Source organism: Sceloporus occidentalis, unplaced genomic scaffold (genome assembly GCF_023333645.1).
Source record: "Sceloporus occidentalis isolate IW3139 unplaced genomic scaffold, rSceOcc1.0.p SCAF_2, whole genome shotgun sequence".
In the NCBI taxonomy this organism is placed as follows: domain Eukaryota; kingdom Metazoa; phylum Chordata; class Lepidosauria; order Squamata; family Phrynosomatidae; genus Sceloporus; species Sceloporus occidentalis.
In genome coordinates this window covers 179,879,642-179,902,304 of record NW_028316982.1, presented here as the reverse complement: position 1 = coordinate 179,902,304, position 22,663 = coordinate 179,879,642, and the positions used below count along the sequence as shown (strand labels likewise).

Below are 22,663 nucleotides of genomic sequence, written 5' to 3'. Positions count from 1 at the left end.
ACTATAACTCAGTTCTATTAACATTTCTATTGCCTTGTTTCTTAAAAAAAGAAATATGGCATAATAACCTGTACTGAAATTAGGAGACTCCAGAAAGAAAGAAAAATCTGTTGAATTCAGACAAGATATCTAGCTTTTCATTTTAATAATGAATGCACAAGCAAGTTTGATGGACACTGAATCTCACACATATTTTCTTTTTTTAAAAAAAGTGCTAGTGGAATGAGCAAAAGATATAGAACTTTCAAGTCTGAATCATTTCTGACACAAACTTCTTAGGCTTCAGTTTTCACATTGAAAATGTAGGTTAGCTAAGTACAAGCAATGTTAGCAAAATGAAGAATTGTGATGAATTTATATTTTTGGCATGTTTGTTATGCTTCAACAATCACTGAAAATGTTAACTTCAGATACAATCAAATGACTGCATTTGGACTTTTGTATATTGACTTAATTATCTGATATATGAATAAGGCTTTTGTGTTTGCACCCAGTCTTTTCAGTCTTCTTTTTGAGGAGCTGAAGACAAGGAAGTGTACAGTAAAGTGTACAGGCTTATCCAGGACTAGGACACCATAGTTATTATCTTTGGAACAAGTCAGATAATTAAACCATGAAGCTGGTTTAATATTCTGGCTTGTGCTGAAACTCATCCACATGATTTTTTGGTTTGGGCAGAATGAGAAATTACAGTTTGTTGAAATTGTTCCCAAATGTTATCATACCTAAATCACTAACTATCTAGTCAGGATGCCACCGCCCTGATGCATCCCAGGTTGAAGGCTCACTCAGCCAGCACTTTTTCGAAGTTGGGTTGCTTCTGACTTCAAAAATTGGCTGGCTGAGCATCCGGGCAGCAGCATCCCAGATAGATAGGCAGCAATTTAGGTATGATAACATTTGGGGGCATCCCAGATCCTGAATTCAAACCAGAAGAGGTAAACCGGCTTATTTGTTAATGGGATAAACTTTTGCTTTATTTCTGCAGTGCAGATGCACCTCAGTGTACTGCTTTAGGATTTTGATATATGTGTCATTGATATCTGAAGGACAGTGTCTTACTGTATGAGCCTTCCTGTGCTCTGACATTTTCAGGTGATACTTTTCTTTGAGTCCCACCACTTTCAAAGGCACGTCTGATGTGAACACAGGTGAGGACGTTCTTGGTGGCTGCTCCCAAGCTTTGAAAATTCCTCCTGAATGAGGCTAGGATGGCTCTTTCTTTCATCTTCTTTCATGGACAGCTGGAATGTTTTCTATTCTTAGAGCCTTTTTGGAATTGACTGTGAGGGCTTTTTATCATGTCATTTTACTGACCTTCTGTCTTTTGTGGATTTGTCTTAAAGAGTTTTAATTCCATGGATAGTTTAATGAGATTTTAAGTGCTGTTAACTGTAATTGTTTTAGTTTTTGTTAGTTTCCATGAGTCCCAATTTTGGGGGTGGGGTGGGAAGCTGGGTAATAATAATAATGATAATAATAATAATAATAATAATAATAATAATAATAATAATAAGGCATTAAAAATGCTTGGCAGTAAGATAGGATACAGTCATTTGCTTTTTCTAATTTGTAAAGAGACTGTTTTTTTTAATGATATGATTTTTCTCGTTAGTTTCTTTTTTTGTTTACAACCTACATATAGGGAACTTTCCTTTCTAATTTTATCTCAGAACCAGCAGTTCCTTCATTGTAAAGATACAGCTGACATACTGGAAGCAGATGTGTTATTTCACTTTGATCTTAATTTTACAGATAGTTCTCTGTTGCCAAAGAACAACAGCTGCATAGCTCATATATCACTTAATACCATTTGCCATAAAATCACAACAAGGAAGCTAAACTCACCCTGTTTAAGTGCTACTATATGAAGAGAAATCTATGGCCATTTTTTAAAGTGATGTTGAAACTCATTTTTAAAAAAGAATATGTCAGTCATTTGTAAATGAAATGAAAATACTCTATTGACTTGTATAGATCTGGTTTTAAGAAGTGCATGTTTTAATGCTATCGTACCACTCTGAACATACCTGGTCATTCTAAATTCAGAAACCAAGCAGGGTCTGGTCTGGTTAGTTCTTATATGAAGACTACTAAGAAACATGTGGTATTTCCAAACAGAGCTAGAATCCTTCCTGAAACTCTGGAGAGCTGCAACAGTCATCACTGGCAATACTGGGTTATATGGGCCAATCTCTCACTCAGTATAAGCAACCTTTCTATGTTCTTATGCCATTTTTATCAGTACCAGATTAGCATGGTGACCCGTATTAGCAATTAGTTGACAACGTCACAGCCTTTGACATGAACATCCTGATTTGTGTTCCTGGTTACAACCAAACCCTGTAACTCTTACTTAATGTCACTCAGCAAATGAGAACCAAATTACGACATTTAGGAGATTACCTCACAGGGCTCTACTGGTGGAATTGAAATGGAATTACACCCCATGATTCTTCTTCTTTTCACTCATCCATTGTTGATCTGTTGTTATACCATTAATATTGCACAATTTCACATTAACAAGAGATACCAGCAATGCAAAATTGCATGATAATAATGGTATAACAACAGATCAGCAATGGATGAGTGATGAGATTGTGCGAAAAGGAGAGGAATCATAGGTTGTAATTCCACTTCAATTGCCTAACTAGTGTTTCATGTGGTAATCTACCATGTCCCAACCAGAGCAACTGAAATTTTTGGATTTATGTTAGCATTAACTAACAAATGTCAGTATTTTCAATAGGTCTAATCTAGTTAATACTAAAACTGAAATTAGCCCTTGGCCAATAAACCAGAATCAGATCCTGATTCACTATCCTGGTTTGTTAACTGGCATTCAGTTTAACAATGGAAAGTGCATATGTATGATTAAGTAGAAGAGTGTGTCTATATTTGTCTACTGCTTCATAGTTTATGAATTCTAGGCTAGAGTTTCAGATTAAGTAATAAAATTGACACCCTGAAAATGATAGTTTGGATCTGGAAAGGGTGCAGTAAGAATGAACAAGGCTCTCAGACAATTCCCCAACAAGACAAAGTTTCACTGCTTGGGATCATTTGTCTTAGAAAAAGGGTAAAGTAACAGGAGATGTGAAAGACATATGTAAAATTGTGCACAGTGTGAAGAAAGTATCTGAGGCATGTTGTAAACATATGCTGTTATAATGAATGACAATTCACATCTGCTTTTCATGTTTTCCTTCTCATGAGGAGGGGTCCTTTTGAATTACCACTCAAAATACTCTAAATCAGGAAACTGAATTAGGAAGACTGGAATAACATTTTTTGGATAGATAAGAACAGATGTATACATACTTTCAAAGTGCCTTGTTTTGGCAGGAATGGTCCTGATTAGTCCTCTGTTCCATTTTTTTTTTCATCTGCTTTTAAAATGTTCCAGTTTCATTCTGTTCCTCCCACCTTCCATAATTCAATTGATATAAACTGAGTTCAATGTGCAAAAGTAGTTTGCAATCAGTTAACTCAGTGGGAGGGAAATGAGAAGGTGGAGTTTTGCCCTTTATAGTAGGCTGAGACAAAAAAAGGGCTGCAATCTCTCCTAGCTTGTGTGTTCCACCCCATTAATAACTTCTGTAATCTTGACCACACTCTGATGATGCTTGGCCACATGTGACCTTGTTTTCATTGGTATAATGTTGGAGAGTACATGTATATGCAGATAACAAAAGCCCAAAAGCTTGTTTTGCCATCATCCACCTTAGGGCGAAGAGAAACAGCAGCTAAATAGGCCTCATTCAGCACCTAAAGTTATTTGAACTATTTTATTTATTTATTTATATACTGCCTTTCTCCCAACACATGTTGTTGTTGTGGTTATTATTATTATTATTATATTTATTTATTTATTTATTTATTTATTTGTATCCCATTCTTTTCCCAGGACTAGGACTCAGAGTGGCTTCACAGCATTAAAAACAGTACAATTAAAAACATTTTTTAAAATTCACATTAAAAAGGAATTAAATTATTACAGTATTAAACAGATAGTTATTAAAGTAATAAAATATATTTTAAAACAATAAAACTATATATAGAGAAAAAACTGTATCAGATTTTTAAAATGGTCCAACATCCCAGCCTATCCTTACAGCAGTTCCTTAAACGCCTGTGTGAACAGGTAGGTCTTCACCTGCTGGCGGAAGGCTATCAAGGAGGGAGCCATTCTGATCTCCATGGGCAGGGAGTTCCAGAGTCTAGGGGCAGCCACCAAGAAGGCCCTCTCTTGCGTCCCCACCAACTGTGTTTGTGATGGTGGTGGGACAGAAATAAGGGCTTCTCCAGAGGATCTCAGAGTCCGGGCTGGTTGATACCAAGAGAAACGGTCTGTCAAATAGTGTGGACCTGAGCCATGTAGGGCTTTATAGGTAAGCCCTATATGTAAGAGTCCCAGTCTTGGGGAAAGAGCGGGATATAAACAAGTAAATAAATAAAATAACCAGCACCTTAAATTGTACCCGGAAACAAACTGACAGCCAATGAAGCTGTTTCAACAGGGGGGTTTTATGGTCTCTGTAATCTGCCCCTGTTAACAGCCTGGCAGCAGCTCTTTGAACTAGCTAAATTTTTCAGACACTTTTCAAAGGCAGCCCCACGTACAGCCTATTACAGTAGTCCAGATGGGATGTAATCAAGGTATGTACCACTGTGGCCAGATCTGGCTTCTCAAGGAACGGGTGCAGGTGGTGCACAAGTTTTAAATGAGCGAAAGTACTCCTGGTCACAGTAGAGACCTGGGCCTCCTGGTTCAAAGCTGAGTCCAAAAGCGCAGCGTGCCCGCATTATACGTGGGTGTGCCATATGCAGCTTTGAACACATGCGCTCAAGCCGCGAGGATCAATGGCCAGCGGTTTGAACAGGAGTCCCCCAGTACCACCTTCTGAGTTCACCCCCCAGGAAGTAACCAAGCCACTGTAGAACAGTACCTCCAAGCCCCATCCCAGAGAGGTGGTCCAGAAGGATACCATGATCGATGGTATCAAAAGTCGCTGAGAAGTCCAGGAGAACCAAAATGGTTCTTTTAAACATATGCTTACAGCCATTGAAAAAGCAGTGTGACTTCTTAAAAAACCAGCAAATACAAATGTTAAAAGACAAGCCACAATTTTGTTTTAAAAACACAAATTAAAAACAGTTTTTAAAAACCACTTAAAATATAATGAAATACCAGGCACGGCATCCTCCAGTAAAAGCTAGATGTACTGCAACAAGATAGGGATGGCTAAATGAAAAGGTCTTTACTTGGTGGTAGAATGATAACAGGGATGGAGCTAACTGATCCTCTTGTGGGAAGGGAGTTCTAAAATTTGAAAATGCTCTTTCCTTTGTCTTCACCATACATGCCTGGGACTGAGAGAAAGGCCTCCACAGCATATTTTAAAACTTGGGCAGGCTCCTAATATGTTTAAACTTGTTAAGTGTTCATTGTGCCTGGCTATTCTTCCTAATCTTTCATTTAATTATGCCTATGAAAACTTCATGTGGTTAGCATCTTAGTTAACCTGAGCTTAGCTATTACTGTATAAGACCAGACCAGAGTACAACCAGGAGTCCAAACATTAGATTAACACAGAGTTTTGTTTGGAACAGATGATATGTTCTTCTCCTGTTAAATCAGTAAGTAGTAGAACAAGTAACTTACACTTGGATTTGCATATGCCTACCTCCAGATGTTGTGGGACTATAGCTCCTGATAGTCCTGTCCACTGCAACTAGTGATGAGAGATGATGGGGACTTCAGTTCTCCATGATCCTAAATCCCAAATGCATCAGCCCAAAATCCCATCCTTAAACCCTGCCAATGCTGGCCAGAGCTGATGTGATTTGGAGTCTAATAACATTAAGAAAACCAGGACTGGCCCACCCCTGATGTAGAATATCAGGGAGTATTGTTCTTCCACACATATATCACCAAATGTAATTTGTCTGCATGAAAGGGCAGCAGACAGACTGTGCAAGCCGAGCATACTTAATGATCCAAGAGTCAATCCTGTGCTTCAGTTCACATAGAGGCAATATGCTGACTAGGACAGTGTATGAGTCAGTCTTTAGTTCAGCATTAAAGCTGAGATCCATGAATGAGGGCAAGCACATAGATTCGAGTGGGGCCATACTGATTTATAGAAACACTTAGGGCAGAACTGCACGTTCTAAGGAACAAAAGCTCTTTTCACATAGTTTCCTTCTTGTGTAGTCCCTGAATGCTTGGCGAGGGGGAGCGAGACCCTTGCTGGCCCTGTGCCCAGAGTTTGGCAAGTCTGGAGCAGTGCCTGAAAGTGGGAACCTGCATCTATACTGCTGAACGTGCCTTGGCTCTCCACAAAGTCAGAAACAAGTTTCCCCATTGCATGGAATACCTTGGTAGTAGAGACAGTGTATGTGTTTATGTTGTCCTTTTCAAATGTTGTACAAACACGAGGATACCTGGGATTGGAGCCAGCAGGCATAGATCCTTCATGAGTCTCATCGCTGTTCCCCCTACATGTATGTAATTTGTCTCTAAGGATAACTTTTAAAAGGGATCTTGTAACTGATTTGTATTTCCAACCCAGCAAGTACTGCTTTTGCTGTGGGTTCCTCCGCTTGTAGATAGGACAATAATTTGGGAGCAGACATTCAGAATGGGTTTACTGTTTGCAGCTTTCTTGCATTTCTAATAACATGCAGGAGTTTCATAATTTTTTCCTTGGTTTTAATTCTTATTAGCCTCCACTTTTCAATCAGTGGCCAGGTTTAGAGAGAAGTCATGTCCCCTCGCCTCCCCCTATGCATGGGATTTCCTAAGATAGATCACAGCCCATAGTTAATGTTGTGAATGTAGATGTTGTCCTTACAGTTTTCCAAAAGAAGGCTAGGAAACTGAATGCTATCTCTTTTTTGTTAAGTGAGGGGGGGGGGGGGTACTTTCAAATGTATAACAGTTTTATGAAAAGTGTATATTATTTAGTCGATAGAATGAAGTTGTTTCAGTCTGTTGCACAGCAACGTAATCAGAACACAGATGTCAAGAAATCTGGAACAATTAGTGGAGAAGAATGGGAGGGAACGTGTTTTCCTGTACAGGATTTAAATGCTTCTATTTCTGCCAGTGTTTTCTAACTTTAAAAAAATACTCATACAAATGTCTCATCGAGGATCAGTCTTGGATTTTACAGAGTAAGAAAACCATTTAATATATTTCTTTGACCCAACTATCCTGTGCCAATTATTTTCTACTTATAATGTTGCTGCTGCTCCTTTAACTCAATGATATATTCCCTTTCTTTCTTCAGGCTAGACTCAGTGCTCAAGTTGTAGGCCAAAAATCATTGTTTATTTGATGTCCCAATTGTGTAAACCCATGAAAACAAGGAAAGACAGGTCATCTTGATAAAGCTGTCCTTCACTTGTGGAAGCATAGCTAAGATAGGCAGTACATCACAGGAGGATAATATTACCATAGCACAGAGTGTTAGTATCTTTCAGAAGTATCTGGCAGTCCCTTTCTTGTCTTTCAGCCAAATGAAAAATCCCCCAAAGAAAAGTGGAATGTAAGAGAGTGAAACAGAGATGGAAAAAGTTTAGAAAAATAGGATTCCATTACAAATAATGGAAATGCCAATACTTTTTAAAAAGGATTTCAGCTGCTTCAACAAAGAGTTCTTTTAAATTTCACAGCTAAGTATGTCTCTCTTCTGTTTTCCATGAAATGGGCTTAGAAAATCTCTTGTTCATGGTTTAGCAAAAATTAGAACAATGCTAGCAGGGTGCTCCCCAGTAGACTTTTATTAAACCATAAGAAGACTTTGCTCATTACAATAAAAATGCATACTGTGTTTTCATTATGTGGCACAGTGCCAACTCCTTTACTTTTTAATTCACAGACTGACATTTAGGAATTGGAAGTTGAAAAGCAGAAGAGGAAGCGACTAACAGGAAGGTTTTGATGATAATCCTGAAAATTGATCGAGTTGGACAGGATACTGTCGAATAATCCCTTTTTTATTATCTGGTCTTTGCAATATAGAATAAGAACTATAGAATTTTGTTTTGGCAATTGTGTGGGGCATACTGTACTCATGGCACTATAGAGAAAGTTGGAACTGTGTCTAGTGTGGCTCAAAATTGCATAGTTTGATATATCACTTTCCCTTCAGAAAAATGCACAACCTTAAAAGGGTAACTGTTTGTGCTGTTTCAGCAGAGATGCCTGAGAAAATAATAACAGAAAAATTTAAGACCATTTTTTCAGAGAAAAACAAAAGATAGAAATAACTGAAAGAAGATATTACCAGAGATTAATAAAACTGCTTTTATGTGTATACTGTGTTAGAAATAAGTATGGATTAGAGCTGGGAAAGAAGGAAATTGTTTGCCATAGTAATAGAAATCCAAAACTATCAGGGAACATGTCAAAATCTATGAACAAATGTAATAATTGGTATTACGTTGACTGAGAGCAAACAGGTTGTGTGGTTTGAGCCTTGGTCTATGTTTCTGGAGACCAGGGTTCAAATCTCTGCTTAGCCATGGAAACCCACTTGGTGACCTGAGTAAGTCACACTCTCTCAACCTCAGAGGAAGGCAAAGCCAAAACCACTCTAAATAAATCTTTACAAGAAGATCCCATGATAAGATCATCATAAGTCAGAAAGCACACAATAGCAACAAAAAATCAGGCTGAATACTGGGAGCAAAAACTAACATGGCCACCTATAAAGCGTTATGTGGCTCAGGTCTAGGCAGTCTGACAAATTCGGAGACATATGGTCAACAACAGCAGAGAGACTATGCCAATTTTAGCAGAAGTGGCAGAATCTCAATGATATATACCATTGAATCCTAGCCATGGCTTCCAGTTGGGAATGTTTCAACACAATATGGAGTTTTGGCAGGGGTCAGAACAAAATGAACGAAAACTGTTTGGAACACATTGTAAATGTTCTGCTCAGCTCTGTCAGCCTGTATTATCCAAGCTGTGGCTATGTATAACAGTGTTGGGGCAGCACTGCCTGTAGCAAGTCTTGAGCATGTGAAGTTCCCATTCCTTGTTCTGGCACAGATACATGAAGGTGACTGTAAGCTACCCCTTCTGTTTTAAATTAAGTACAGTTGAGCATTGCACCCTATATTAGGGCTAATAACATCCATGATTAATAAAAACAAGCCATCATCATAAACTATGATTTGAAATTGGCTTATTTCTATTAACTGTAGCCAAGATTAACCACCATTAGTAAAGTTTGGATGATACAGCAAATGGGAGTTTACAGTGTGTAAACACTTAAACAAATTTTTCCAAATTGCTTCTGATCATGTCAGACAAAGGTGGTGATGGAATTGGGCAAGGCTCAGCACATTTTATTCTCATTAAACTGTCTTAGGGTGGATCTACACTGTAGAAATAATGCAGTTTGACATCACTGTAAGTGCTGTCGCTCCATCCTATGGGATCGTGGAATTTGTAGTTTTAGAGGGTCTTTAGCCTTCTCTATCCAAAAATGTTGGTGCCTCAGAAAACTACAAATCCCAGGATACTATTGGATGGAGTCATGGTAGTTACACTAGTGTCAAACTACATTATTTATATAGTGCTGGTGCACCTTTAGTATGCACTCCATACATAATCATTGAGATCACATTTGTCTCTCAGAAAAGAACAATGGCTACACAAAATGTAATAAACAACCAATCTAATCAAAATGTAAATAAATATACAGTAATATCTTATTATTGTACATTTTGTGATTTATCAAATGCATTGCTATTGTAATAATCAACACGCTTTCCAATGATAATCCTAAATAAGATGTTTAAATATAAAGGGACAAATCCTTTGGACCATCATCAACTGCGTTTTTTAAATTAACAATGCACAGTTTTTTGTCATCTTCCCTTGCCTTTAGTCATAAACCTAATTGAATTTTAAAAGATTTATGTCAAGGTAAGCAGAGAAGATGATTTGAAGTAAATGGAGTTAATACCAATATAGTGGTAATCAGTGATATCTTTACACAGCTCCTAAGCTCTTAATAGGGAGTTTAGATAATTTAACTGCTAAATTGATAATGAAAGAAAGGGATAGCACAGTGCATGCCAGAAGGGCACTCAGAGCCCTTTCCGTGGGCACTCTGCTGTCACCCCAACACTGAACCACATTGGCTTTCTGTTGCTGTCTTGTGTTCTGTACCTACAAGTCATTTCCAACTTATGGAGACTCTAAGATGACCCGATAATGGTCAATGAAATGTAATGGTCCTGTTACTTTTGTATTAATGGGAGTTTCCATTAATACAAAAGTGACAGGACCATTCCATTTCATTGTCGGGAGAAGGACGGGATGAGCATGATGTTGCAGAACACATGTGATATTCATCCTCCAATTGTGCGATAGTGATGGGAGCATCCTGCTTTTCTCCCATCACTTTTCTGTCACTTTTGACCATGTGATAATCTCCTGTGTTACAGAGGAACTATGTCCAGTCCTTCAGATCCTGTCTATGCTGAGACTCATTCTGCTTTTAGACACCTCCATATTAGGCTCAGAACAGCATTCACTTAATCTTCATCCAGAAAACAGCTGGGTGGGATGCACTGAGTAGATCATCTCATCCCTTGTGGCTCTTCTGAAGTGATTTTGAAAGTTATGTTTTTGAGGAGCGACTCAGAGAGCTGGGGATGTTTAGCCTGGAGAAGAGAAGGTTAAGAGGTGATATGATAGCCCTGTTTAAATATGTGAAAGGATGTCATATTGAGGAGGGAGCAAGATTGTTTTCTGCTGCCCCAGAGAACAAGACCCGGAACAATGGATGCAAGCTACAGGAAAAGAGATTCCACCTCAACATTAGGAAGTACTTCCTGACAGTAAGGGCTGTTCAACAGTGGAACACACTCCCTCGGAGTGTAGTGGAGTCTCCTTCCTTGGAGGTCTTTAAGCAGAGGCTAGATGGCCATCTGTTGGGGATGCTTTGATTTGAATTTCCTGCATGTCAGGGGGTTGGACTGGATGGCCCTTGTGGTCTCTTCCAACTCTATGATTCTATGATTCTATGATTCTATGAAGAAACTTGCCTTAGTTGTAAAGTAACTGAACTAACTTTTTGTCTTCAAAGTACAGTTACATCCAAAATCCACAAAACCGTGATGCCTTTATGGGACAACCAAAATACACAAAATACATTTTGTAAACCTTCAAAGCTCCTCTGGCTTCTTTATCAGGCAAAGGTGGTAAAAATCATACAGTAGAAAAAACTTATGATAATATTAGTCACAAGCCTGCATTTTATCAAAACATGGCTGTTCTCAGTTCAGATGGTTCTGGAGGGAAATTCATGCAGGCAGGCCCCTTCTCCTTCTGGCCATGTGGGTACTCCTAGAAATAAAATTTAAGTTCCATTAGCAAGTCAAAAAGAGATGCTCTCATTGAGATCCAACTTGCCTCTGCCATTCTTGAAGCTACAGAAGAGCATTTCTTTTTTTCTTGCAAATGGCGCTTTGAAAGCTTGCAACTTGTATTTTGTGCATTTTGGTTGGTCTACTAAAGATATCACTGTTCTGTGGATTAGATGTTATTGTACTTTGATATATGGCCAATATGGCTACCCCTGGATATGGTCTGTATACTCAAGATCATATTTTCTTGAGAAGAGTACTCAGGTACAATTTAGTTGCAAGCAGTTTCTTTCTATAGCCAAGATTGTATTTTCTTGGCACCCTTGTGGCTAGTCAGTGACCAATTGTATTCGGGTGAAGGAGCTGCAACCAGGTGTCATCAGCTGTTATTGCATGGTATTGTTCAAGGAGCTACTGTGGGTATCTCTTGGTAACTCTTGTGAAAAAAATACTTACCCTGATGCAACCCCTAGCATAATTCACCAAAATGTTTCCAGAGTATGTATTTTGAATCATTATGTTTTTATGATTTAATTATAATTCTGTACTTTCTCTCAATTTTATTATTGGTTGTCTTGCCCACTATTTTAGTAGAAATGTAAAATATACATCCAGACAATTATATATAAAATATACCATGAACCTCAGTCAGTGTGGTATAGGGATTTCAGTGTTGGACTAGGAGGAGTCTGGTACCAAGAGTTTGAATCCCCACTCAGCCAAGGAAATCCATGGGGCAAGTCACACCTCTTCTGCCTCAAAAAGAGGCAATGGCAAACCACTCTCTGAACAAATTTTGTCAAAAAACCCAAAACAAACAATGATGTGTCTGCCATAAATTGGAAACAACTTAAAAGTATGCATGCAACAGCAAACACAACACAAAACTCGACCTCTTCAGACATAATTATTGGGATGAATTAGCATGAGATAGTTGCATGCCATTTCCTATTAGTATCTGAAAAAACTGTGAAGACATTTCACATATACTTTAGTAAAATTCTCTCTCTCTCTCTCTCTCTCTCTCTCTCTCTCTCTCTCTCTCTCTCTCTCACACACACACACACACACACACACACACATCAACAGCTCAGCTATTCTGATATCACTTGAGAATGTTAGCTGTTCGGTGGAAAGGTGTCAGAATACTAACAAAAATATAAGCTTCTGAAGAAAGTGAAAGGTTATAGCTTGGTGGAGAAAATGTTTGGAACAAGACAGGAAGAGAAGTGATGATGATATGCAGGGGCTAAGATATTTTGAGATCTGAAACAGAATAGGAACTCAGTTCTGGAGTGGAAATTTGACATAAACAAGGGTGGGGGAGAGAGAGAGAGAGAGAGAGAGAGAGAGAGAGAGAGAGACATGGAGTTGATAGCAAGAAGAGCCAAAGCAAACTCATCAAAGGACTGTTGTTTTGTAGGCAGTTAAGAAGTTACAACAAGCAGTCTATGAAGGCTGTGATGCAGAAAGCTACAGAAATTATGTGAGCTAAAATCTTCACATGGAGGCCCTATGGAGCCTTTATTAATTGACAGTTGGTCCTTCCCAAGGCATTTTGTATGAACATAATAGCATACATTGTTAAGACACCCAAGTCATAGAAATTAGTGGAAGATATGGCACGTCAACACTGCTGTGTGGTTGTTGTTTTTTAATAAAGCAATTCTTAGAACATACAAGTGGGAGTTATGTTAACCTTCTGTACAGTGAAACCATCTTCTTGGATATTCCATTCACACACATACCCAGCCTTTTAGCATTGTGTGTGCACTGAATATGTCAATTCCTCCTTGGGTTCTTATGTAGGTCTGTTGTTACCTCTGTGTCGTGTGCTGTATTGCCTACATTAGGATCAATACTTGGGGAATTAGTGTGCTATATCTTTATAGGATGAACTGTGTCTGCATTATAGCAGGTAGAGAAAGGAGAGAAAGCAAACAGGTAGAAGAAGATGGTGCTGAATTTCACATGGTCACCACTATTGAGGATATAATTATAGAGTGAAATCCAGTTGTATCTGCCTTCTAAATGATGCAGCATCCATAGGCAAAGCAGACTGTCCTTCCCCTGAAGCCTCCCATGCCTCTCTATCTGTTCTGTGAGTTTGGATGGGCCTCCTTTGGCAGATACGGAGGAGGGGGGGATACAGGGGAGAGAAGAGGATTGAGAATTTACTCTAGGTAAGCATCTTATTTTATTGGATATTTTGTTCTTATTTTATCATTGATGGTGGGGGAACAACTTTATCTTCTAAGAGAAATGCATGAATTAAAGCATTCAGAACATGCTGAGACAAATGACAAAATCTTGTGTGCTTTTTAGGTGAATGCATCACGACAAGAAACAAAACTGATGGAGGAATGTGACCTGCTTATTGAAATAATCCAGCAAAGACGTCAGATTATTGGGACCAAAATCAAGGAAGGAAAGGTAAGAATTTTGCCTTGGAAGTCCTCATATACATGAACCATTCTTGGCAAATGGTTTATGCTCCATAAATTCTCTGACTTTTTGCTGTAGTGGTCTATAAAATGCACCACAAGTCCTTGAAACCTCCTTGAAAGATGCTACATTTAAGAAAGGGAAGTACTGCATGCTGTCACTATTCATTAAGAAAACATTCAGTCATGATTTAAAATTTACTACACTCAATATTATTGCTATAATATGCTATTTTTATTTTTCTAGTCACATGGTGCTTTTTAAAAAAACAAATCAGACAAATGACACTTTCAAGGGGGTAGCAGCCTGCATGCATTTTCAATTTACCAAAACTCCCAATAATAATAATGGTCTGTTGCAAAGCTTTTTGTGTGAACTAAGATCTGGAATATGCCCATGGCTGTATCATAAGAATTAGTAACTTGAATACAGTAATCTGCATAAATATTTTATTCTATAGATAATAATTTGTTGAATAATTTATTAAATATATTTATACAAGGTAGCTTTCTTGATATGAATCTTTAAAAGCGGGGGGGGGGGGGGGAGAAGTCATGGAAAGATGCTGAAAGAGTGTGAAGAAAGAAGTTAAAAACTGCCATGTGTTAAGGGGTGCCATGAAACATTTTAATACTGTATTGTAAAAAAGGTTTCAGGTTAAATACAATTTCTTAATAACTGTAGTGCAGCTGTTTCTGATGTCAGCCTGTTGTGTGAAGTAAATTTCAGATATTCATTCAAGCTTTAAATTGGTTACCTAGCTAACTGTGAAATCAGTTTGACCATGATTCTTGTTTCTTTTTAGTGCAAGCCATTCAATCTTTAACTGCTAAACTAGCTTGAAGAAGTCAAACATAAACTCTCCCTGTGTGGGAAAAGCTTTGACAAGAAATAAAGTCAAGGGCAGGTTAAATGGTTCACTTAGCTGTCAGTATATTCAAATTAACCTAAAATAAAAAGGGCCTGTAGGCAAGGGTTGACTAGAATATGTTTAAAGACCACAGTTTCCCAAGTTGTTGCTTCACAGGCCCTAAACTTCTTTGGACTATTAACAAAATACATCTCACACTAGGAACTCATATGACAACCTTCTGTATAATCTCCTAGGTTACATGGTTTCAATGGGAAGTCATTCTTCCATCAACGTTCATGGCAAATTTTCATTGAGTCAAAAAGGCCTTCTCCCTTTTGCAGTAGAGGGAGTGGGAAGTCATTAATTTTTTATTTGACAGGTTATTCTTTCCAGTGCTTTATAACATTGAACTATGAAGAAAATGCATTAGCAAATTTGAGGCAGTCCTTGATCATAGAAAGCCAATAAATTTGCCAAAGAATCTAATGTGTCATTTTTTTCCCCAGCAAATTAAGCACATGTTCCACCAACTGTGCAATTTGACTTCATGGTTAAGCATTGCCATTCTGCAGGAACGCTCAGTTTTAGTTCATGCAGTTCCTCCATTTTCTCAGACTAAAGTGTGATCTAAGGCATTATCCTGGTAATGTGTGTGTGCATGACCCAAAACAGACAAACCAAAAGGAGCAGCTTCCAGCCACTTCAGGGGCATGGCATGCAGAAGATGCATGCCCCCAAAGCAGCCAGAAGCCACCAAAAAAAAGGAGCGGCAAAAAACCTCTGCTGCTAGAGGCTTGTTTGGGACTGCCACGAAGACCCATTTTGAGAGCAGGGCATGCAGTTACCATTGCCCCGGCCAATTGCAGCTTTTTTGCTTTACCCCTATATCTTCAAGTCACCTGTCAAGTTATGGTGACCCAGCAAATTTCATATACAAGGATTTTTAGGAGGAAGAAATATTTTTGGTGGTTTTGCCAATTGCTTCCTCTGAAATATAGCCTATAGCACCTGGGATTCATTATACTAGGCAGTAAGAGTGATGTCTTTATGGCACAAAAAGATGGTCACTGTGTCTTCAGAGTGTTAATAAACTCAAACATTTTTTTAAAATTTCATATTTATAATTAAGGTTAGAATCCTTCAAGTGGGGAACTAAAACGAATCTAAAAAACTAAAAAAATATTCACACTTATCTGTGAGTAAGCCCCATATGACCCAATTTGGGCTTATTTCTCAGTACACTATACAAAGTTACACTGGTACCTGCTTCTTTTATAAACCTGTATTAGCTGAAAACTAGAAATCTCAGCTGCTGATTAGTCCCTGGTATGAAGCAGCCCTCTCTCTAGTTGCAGCAGCAGCAGTAGTAGTAGATAATAATATTTTGGATTGAATTGAGGAAGAACAACAAATTAGACATATAACACCATTTAATGGAAATAAATAAATAAATATAAGGTAAAATAAATGGTTGTGTCTCATGATCTTCCTAAGTGATATACCCTAGAATACTTTAGAATTCTAGAAAACTAAACTTGGACTAGTTTGGTATAAAGCGGCCGCCCGGCTGGACGGGCAGGCTGCTTTGCCGCTAGAAGCGGCGACAAACTACAAGCCCCAAAGGCCTCTGGGGCTTGCCCCGGCCCCTTATTGTTGCGCGGGGCAGAAGTGGAGTTGCTTCCACCCTGCAATGCTCTAGGGGCCGGGCTCTATGATTCGGGAGTTCCGGTCCTCCAGGGCAGCTCATTGGTCAGCTGAGCGGGAGGAGGAGTCTCCTGGATCAGGTGACCTGGGGGCGGAGCCGGGGCCTATATAAGGCCGCGCAGCCAGCTTTGGCCCTCAGTCGGCGCTTGGATCCGAGCGGTTCGGAGCCAAGTAGGAAGGGAGGAGGCAACGGAGTGTCACAACTTGGAGTCGGCAGCATAGGCCAGGATCTGCACAGTGTGGTACAAGGGCTAAGGAGCTCTGGTTTGGGAGTCAGTCGGGACCTGGGGGCGAATAGAGCAGGCGTATGGCCATTGCGGGGACCATAACGCGAGGATGACTCCCAGTGACTAGGGGCTTAGCGAATATGTGAACGCATGGCAGAGTTGCGGTCAAGCGGTGTTCCTTAGCCCCTAGGTCATCCCAATGCCTTGTGGGTACCAGGTTTTCACTAATCAGACAAACATGGGGTTGTTTGATTTCGCAGATCCTGACCTCATGTTGGTGCCAACCCTACCAATTGTTTGCTATTAATAAAGTTGTGGCCTTTCCTCCAGCTTGGTTTCCTGTGGTTATTTGTCAGCGGCATCTGAGGCAATAACTATTCATTTAGATCAGAAATTCTCACTTTCTTAATTTTATTTATATAACCACGTTTAAACTTAAAACTTTCCAAGGCAGCTCAAAAGATATATATTAACTGCTGACTGTTATAGCCTTGAGCTCAGGAACTGCGGTTCATATCGTAGTTAAATATCTGCTAGCAGAGCTATGATATACATGTTTATTGCTTAATAAATGCCAACACTGCACACTGTTATTTTTCCTGTAAATTCCAAACTTGCTGCCAGTCTACTTGTTGATTTCCTGCTTTTTTAAAAAAGTATGTAATCAGAGCTTAATGTCTTTCTTCGGTACACAATTATTAGACTTCCTTCCCTTTTCTCTTCCATTTCTGTTATGCTGCAATGCTGATGCTCATGACATTTCATTGAGGGCAGTTTTCTCTGGTCTAGGACCCGAAGAGGGAACATCTTAATATTCACTTTAAATAATGAGATTTAAAATCCTAGCCTTTTAATTTGAGAATATCTCCCATTACAGTTCAGTGACAATGGACAAGTGGCTGCCTTGGCATTGCACTATACTCTACACATTTATCAATTCATCACAGATGTACATCATGTGGGTTTCTATGTAACTGAATTCACTCCAACAGAAAGCTGGAAGAATTGGAGTCTCTCAGAGTAAACATTTATTTTATTGTCAGTCAATGTGAATTACTCCTTTTAGTCAGGTTTTGTTCTGTGGCCAGAAGTTTACAACAAAATGTAACACACCTTGTAAGCTGCTTTGAAGACATCAGTTTGGGGGAAACAATAGTCTTTTGTTCACGGAGAAGCAGAGACTGATGGGAAGTGACATTTCCACTATCGGAATATCTACCAGCTGTGCTTATTTTGGATCTCTCCAGTGTGGAGAATAAAGCTTTCATTTGGAACAATATAACCTCAGACTGAAACAGGTGTAAACGGGATTCTTGTTTCTCAGCTAAGCTGCTCACATTAGCACCTTGTTTGCACTATGGCAATGAAGAAGTGGAAATATAGAAGCATGTTTTTGAGTTCATGGATTGAAATGTTTTCTTAGGCTTCTGTTCTTCCTCCTCCTCCATTGCACACTTCCAGGTGGTGAGACTGAGAAAACTGGCCCAGCAGATAGCTAATTGCAAACAATGCATTGAACGCTCCACCTCTTTGATCTCACAAGCTGAACAATCGCTGAAGGAAAATGATCATGCACGTTTCTTGCAGTCTGCTAAGAACATAACCGAAAGGTAATGCCATCAGATCAGAAGATCCATGTAGGGTTGGGCTATCTAATCAACCGTTCTGTTTCTGATGGGACTAGTATCCATAATGTATCCAGAGACTTGCAGTGCTGGGCCTGTGTAGAATCCCTCTACTAGCATAACTATGCTGGCTGAAGGGTTGTGAGAATTGTTTATATGAGCAGCCAGTGACTTCCATATCAAGGTGTGACATATCAGCACCTTAAATAGCATCTACAAATCTAAGGTGGGTTTCCAGATTGGTTCTTTGAAAACTACAAGCATGTCTGCCTTATCAACAATAAGATTCTTTGGTTGGGGAATAAACTATTAACATACTATTGATTAGTCCATACTGTAATTTCCCATATTAACGTAAGCCAAAACAAATTACAATTTATGGAAATACATTACGTATGCCAAGCATTTAGTATAATAAACACAGGCTGAAATAACTACCTGTGAGTTTCAAACCTGATTATTCTATTTCAGGTGGAGAATTATATCTTATGCTTTGGGAAAGTCAACCATGGAAGCAATTGTAATTTTTGTCTACTAGATGTCATGAATGGCAGGGAAGTACAATTGATTGAAAGTGTATACCGACTTCTAAATTGAGAAGCTTAGAGTATTCCTGAACATATTGCAGGAAGCTTTTTTATCTGTCCCTAAGTGAATGTGAATCCTTTCCTGGGTATTCTCAAAACACGAGAATCCACTTACAATTCTAGCATTTGCTTGTCATGTCTTTGAAAGGCTGAAAATTGTGTTGCTTCATGGTTTTCTGCAAAGCTGCTGCTAGCCTAAAAATAAATAAAAACTGTAAAATAAAGAAAGAAGGAAAAGTTTTCTCCCCCACCCCCTCCAGTTAATGATGCCTAATGGCTTCAGCTTCACCCAACAGATTGGACAGTTAAAATGGTGTGACTGTTATCAGCTGGAGAAGTGCTCTATGCCTTTTCAGAAACAGATGTGTGAAGCAACACCTGGAAATGTGTACTAGTTAGCAGAGCAGTGTTACAGAAAAATGCAGAAAATCAATCTGTTAAGACCTTTCTGCAAGAAATAAAAATAATGTTACTTCTTTTCTTCTTCTTTTGAATGGTATTTAGGAGATTAGAGAAACACAACGCTGGGAGTTTTCACATTTTAAATTTACATTTAATGTTGAATTAAAAAAAACCCTTGTGTTGACCACACATAGACAAAGACACGAACAGAGAGAGAGATTGGTCACATCATTATCTCTAGTCTTCAAGGTTGGCCTGCCGTTGTGCAAAATGATACAATTGCCTCAGGTATCAGATGCTTGGACTGAAGCAATGATATATTGTACAATAGAAATATATTTGTTACACAGTCACCCCTATTGTTAAATTTCTACTTGCAGCCAGTGCTGGTTGGATGCCCCCATGATAGTGGGGCAATATATCCACCCTGGGTTTCATTCTGAACTTTAAAAGAGCTAAAGAGCTACCCAAAGTGCTGAGGCATGCCTTAAAAAGAAAGGGTCAGGAGCTTGGAGAATACCTTTGAACAACCATGCTAATATTAGTTATTAATATTTAAATTATATTAAGGCAACATAAATACAATCATTCATATTCCTTTCTAATTTACGTTCTGTAGTGAGTTAATAATCAAACCCTTGTTTGAATGAAAGGCTCTTTCTTCCTTGTGCATACTTTCTAAAACTTAGAAGAGATACTACTCATGGCTACGTTGATTCACCCTCTTTGTTTCACTACAAGCACTGTATAAGAATGTTTGTCACATTCAGACTAATTCCCAGGATTCAATCAAAACTCCATTTATGTCCTCTTTCTTACATTGCAGAGTTGCAATGGCGACTGCATCTTCTCAAGTTCTTATTCCAGAAATTAATCTCAATGACACCTTTGATACCTTTGCACTGGATTTTACCAGAGAGAAGAAACTATTGGAATGCCTTGATTATCTCACAGGTAAGATACTACATCCCTTTCTTTCTCTCCCTGCCCCTTTACACACACACACACACACACACACATATACACTACTTTAATCCCCGCCCAACTGGATTGATAAATTTAAACTACACTAATTTGGATTATTTTATTATCTCAAGGAAAATTTCATTGTATTGTGGGGTATATAAATGCCTCATGTCAACAGGACTGTATCTGAGTACTGTACGTTATGGGTAGACAAGACCCAAATGCCCAGAAAACAGCTGTCAGCCCTCCTTGTTGCAAATGCAGTAGATTTGGTGGGACAATTTTTATCCAAGACGAGTCTTTTAGTGTATGAATTCTGTAGCACAATTCCTTGAGAATAACATGTATTCTCTGCCTGGATAAAAACTGGAGTAGAACAAAACACTACGTAGCAACATTTTACAGGTAACTTGCTATTGGAGAATTTGTTCAGTGCATGGAATTTAATCTTTTCAGCGGAAACATTGATTTAAGACACAGTGGTTCTTCCTGCAAAGTGTTGATCTGGTATGAGAGGTGCTAATTTAACCCACTCCAACTGGACAAGTTACAATGGTCAGTACTGCTTCTTTAAACAGAAGGAGTTGGCCCGTATATGGTACATACAGTGGTAATCACATACAACAGCAGCATTGGCATGGATAGCAAGGATTGCTATATTTTAATCCAATTGTAGTAGGGCTGTAAAGAATAGTTTTGGTGGGTTTTTTGGGCTATGAGGCCATGTTCTAGAAGAGTTTATTTCTGATGTTTCACCAACATCTGTGTCTGGCATCTTCAGAGAATGGTGAAACATCAGGAATAAACTCTTCTAGAACATGGCCACATAGCCCAAAGAACCCACTGGATGCTGGCCATGAAAGCTTCACGATGTAAAGGATATTTGCAAAATTTCTTGTCCTCTCTATGAAAGGATGTCTTTGTGCTATGAAAGGGTTTTTGTGCATTTTCTGAATTCACCCCCCCCCCCAAAGAATAGGAATTTCTGCAAAAACATTTTTATGCCAAAAATTGCGCTTCATACATTTTTTCCAGAAAAGTGTTTGCACAAAATAGAATGTTTTGAACAAAAACATATTTTGCACCAAATTCATTTTTGCTCAAATGAAATTGTAATAAAAAGGTTCCCAAATGCAAAAAAAATCATCCAAAAATGTGCATAAACTCTTATAATCTCACCTAACAGAGAGAAAACATCTGATAGTTTTCAATTTTTTATGAGAATGAAATGAGCAAAAAAATTACATTTTTATTCTGTAATGACTTTTAGTGAAGGCTTAACTCATTTTTTCTTAAAACTAATTATTTTTTTAAAATTTCCTGTCTAGGAAATTAGAGTACCTCTCCTTCTCATAACATTTAGTAAATTCATTGCATGTTGTCACTGCACTCTGACTTATTCAAATATGTGCCAGTTGCAGAAGGTTAGGAGTAAAAATAAGGTCCCTCTAGCAGAAATGCTCATCTGCCAGCTTTGGACAGCTGATCTCAGAGATCTGCCAGGAGGGCCATCTGCCACTAGAACTGAGTTGCTGACTGCATAGTGGTGGCTGAAGGCGTGCATAAGGGGAAGAGTTTGATGGTTCTTGAGGAAGTAGTAAGATGCAACAGAAGTACACCACTGGATCCTGCCCACTATCTCTTCCCCCGCTCTCAGTTTTAATGAAATGCTTGGCACTGGTGTTGAATTGAGAGCAGTCTGGAAGGAACTTTCAACTTAATTTCCTATGTGAAAAAAAGATTAATTTCTGAACTTCTGATTGTGTTCTTTAAGTTGGTCACTAGATTTTTATTTTGTTTAATTTTTATTTATTTATTTTTGGTGGGTCTCTCTTTCCCTCCCTCAGTGTCCCAGAAAAACCCTTTATTTTAGTCATCTGAAGGTGGAAAATGGTGGGCACTGGCTGGTAGGTACCATGAAGATTGCCATCTTTGTTGATTAAAAAAAGACCAACATTTGGTACAAGGAAGACTACAGAAAGCAGATGGTTGCAATAAATGGATGAAGTGAATGCAGTGGAACTATGTAACAAATGTTAACAGTTGTTTTCCATTTTTCACAGCTCCAAATCCTCCAACTATTAGAGAAGAGCTTTGTACTGCTTCATATGACACAATCACGGTTCACTGGACCTCAGATGATGAATTCAGTGTGGTCTCCTATGAGTTGCAGTATACCATCTTCACTGGACAAGCTAATGTAGTTAGTAAGTACCAATGATTTTGCATCCAGCTGTGTTTCATTGTGATGTTAAACCAACAAATCAAAAGCAAGTGAAATTATTCTATTTATAAACCAATGTCATGATAACATGATAACAAGGTACCTAATGTGGTAACCTAAGAGAAATGTGTTGGAGCTCAGAAGATTTTTTTTTTTTTTTTACTCTTTTTCTTTATGCTTTGTCTAGAATAATGTGTTGGCCCAATACTCTTTCCTTTAAAAGTAACACATGAGTA

At 38.6% G+C, this 22,663-nt stretch overlaps 1 protein-coding gene across 5 annotated transcripts in view; it reads left to right on the top strand.

The window, feature by feature from the left end:
• MID1 (midline 1) overlaps nt 1-22,663 on the top strand; it is a 256,629-nt gene that overhangs the window by 219,804 nt on the left and 14,162 nt on the right. For all 5 annotated transcript variants that reach the window (XM_089511601.1, XM_089511600.1, XM_089511598.1 and 2 more), the window contains exons 4-7: nt 13,720-13,827; nt 18,085-18,233; nt 20,064-20,191; nt 22,267-22,410. In XM_089511601.1, the coding sequence (XP_089367727.1) occupies nt 13,720-13,827; nt 18,085-18,233; nt 20,064-20,191; nt 22,267-22,410 (529 nt within the window). The remainder of the gene's footprint in view (nt 1-13,719; nt 13,828-18,084; nt 18,234-20,063; nt 20,192-22,266; nt 22,411-22,663) is intronic.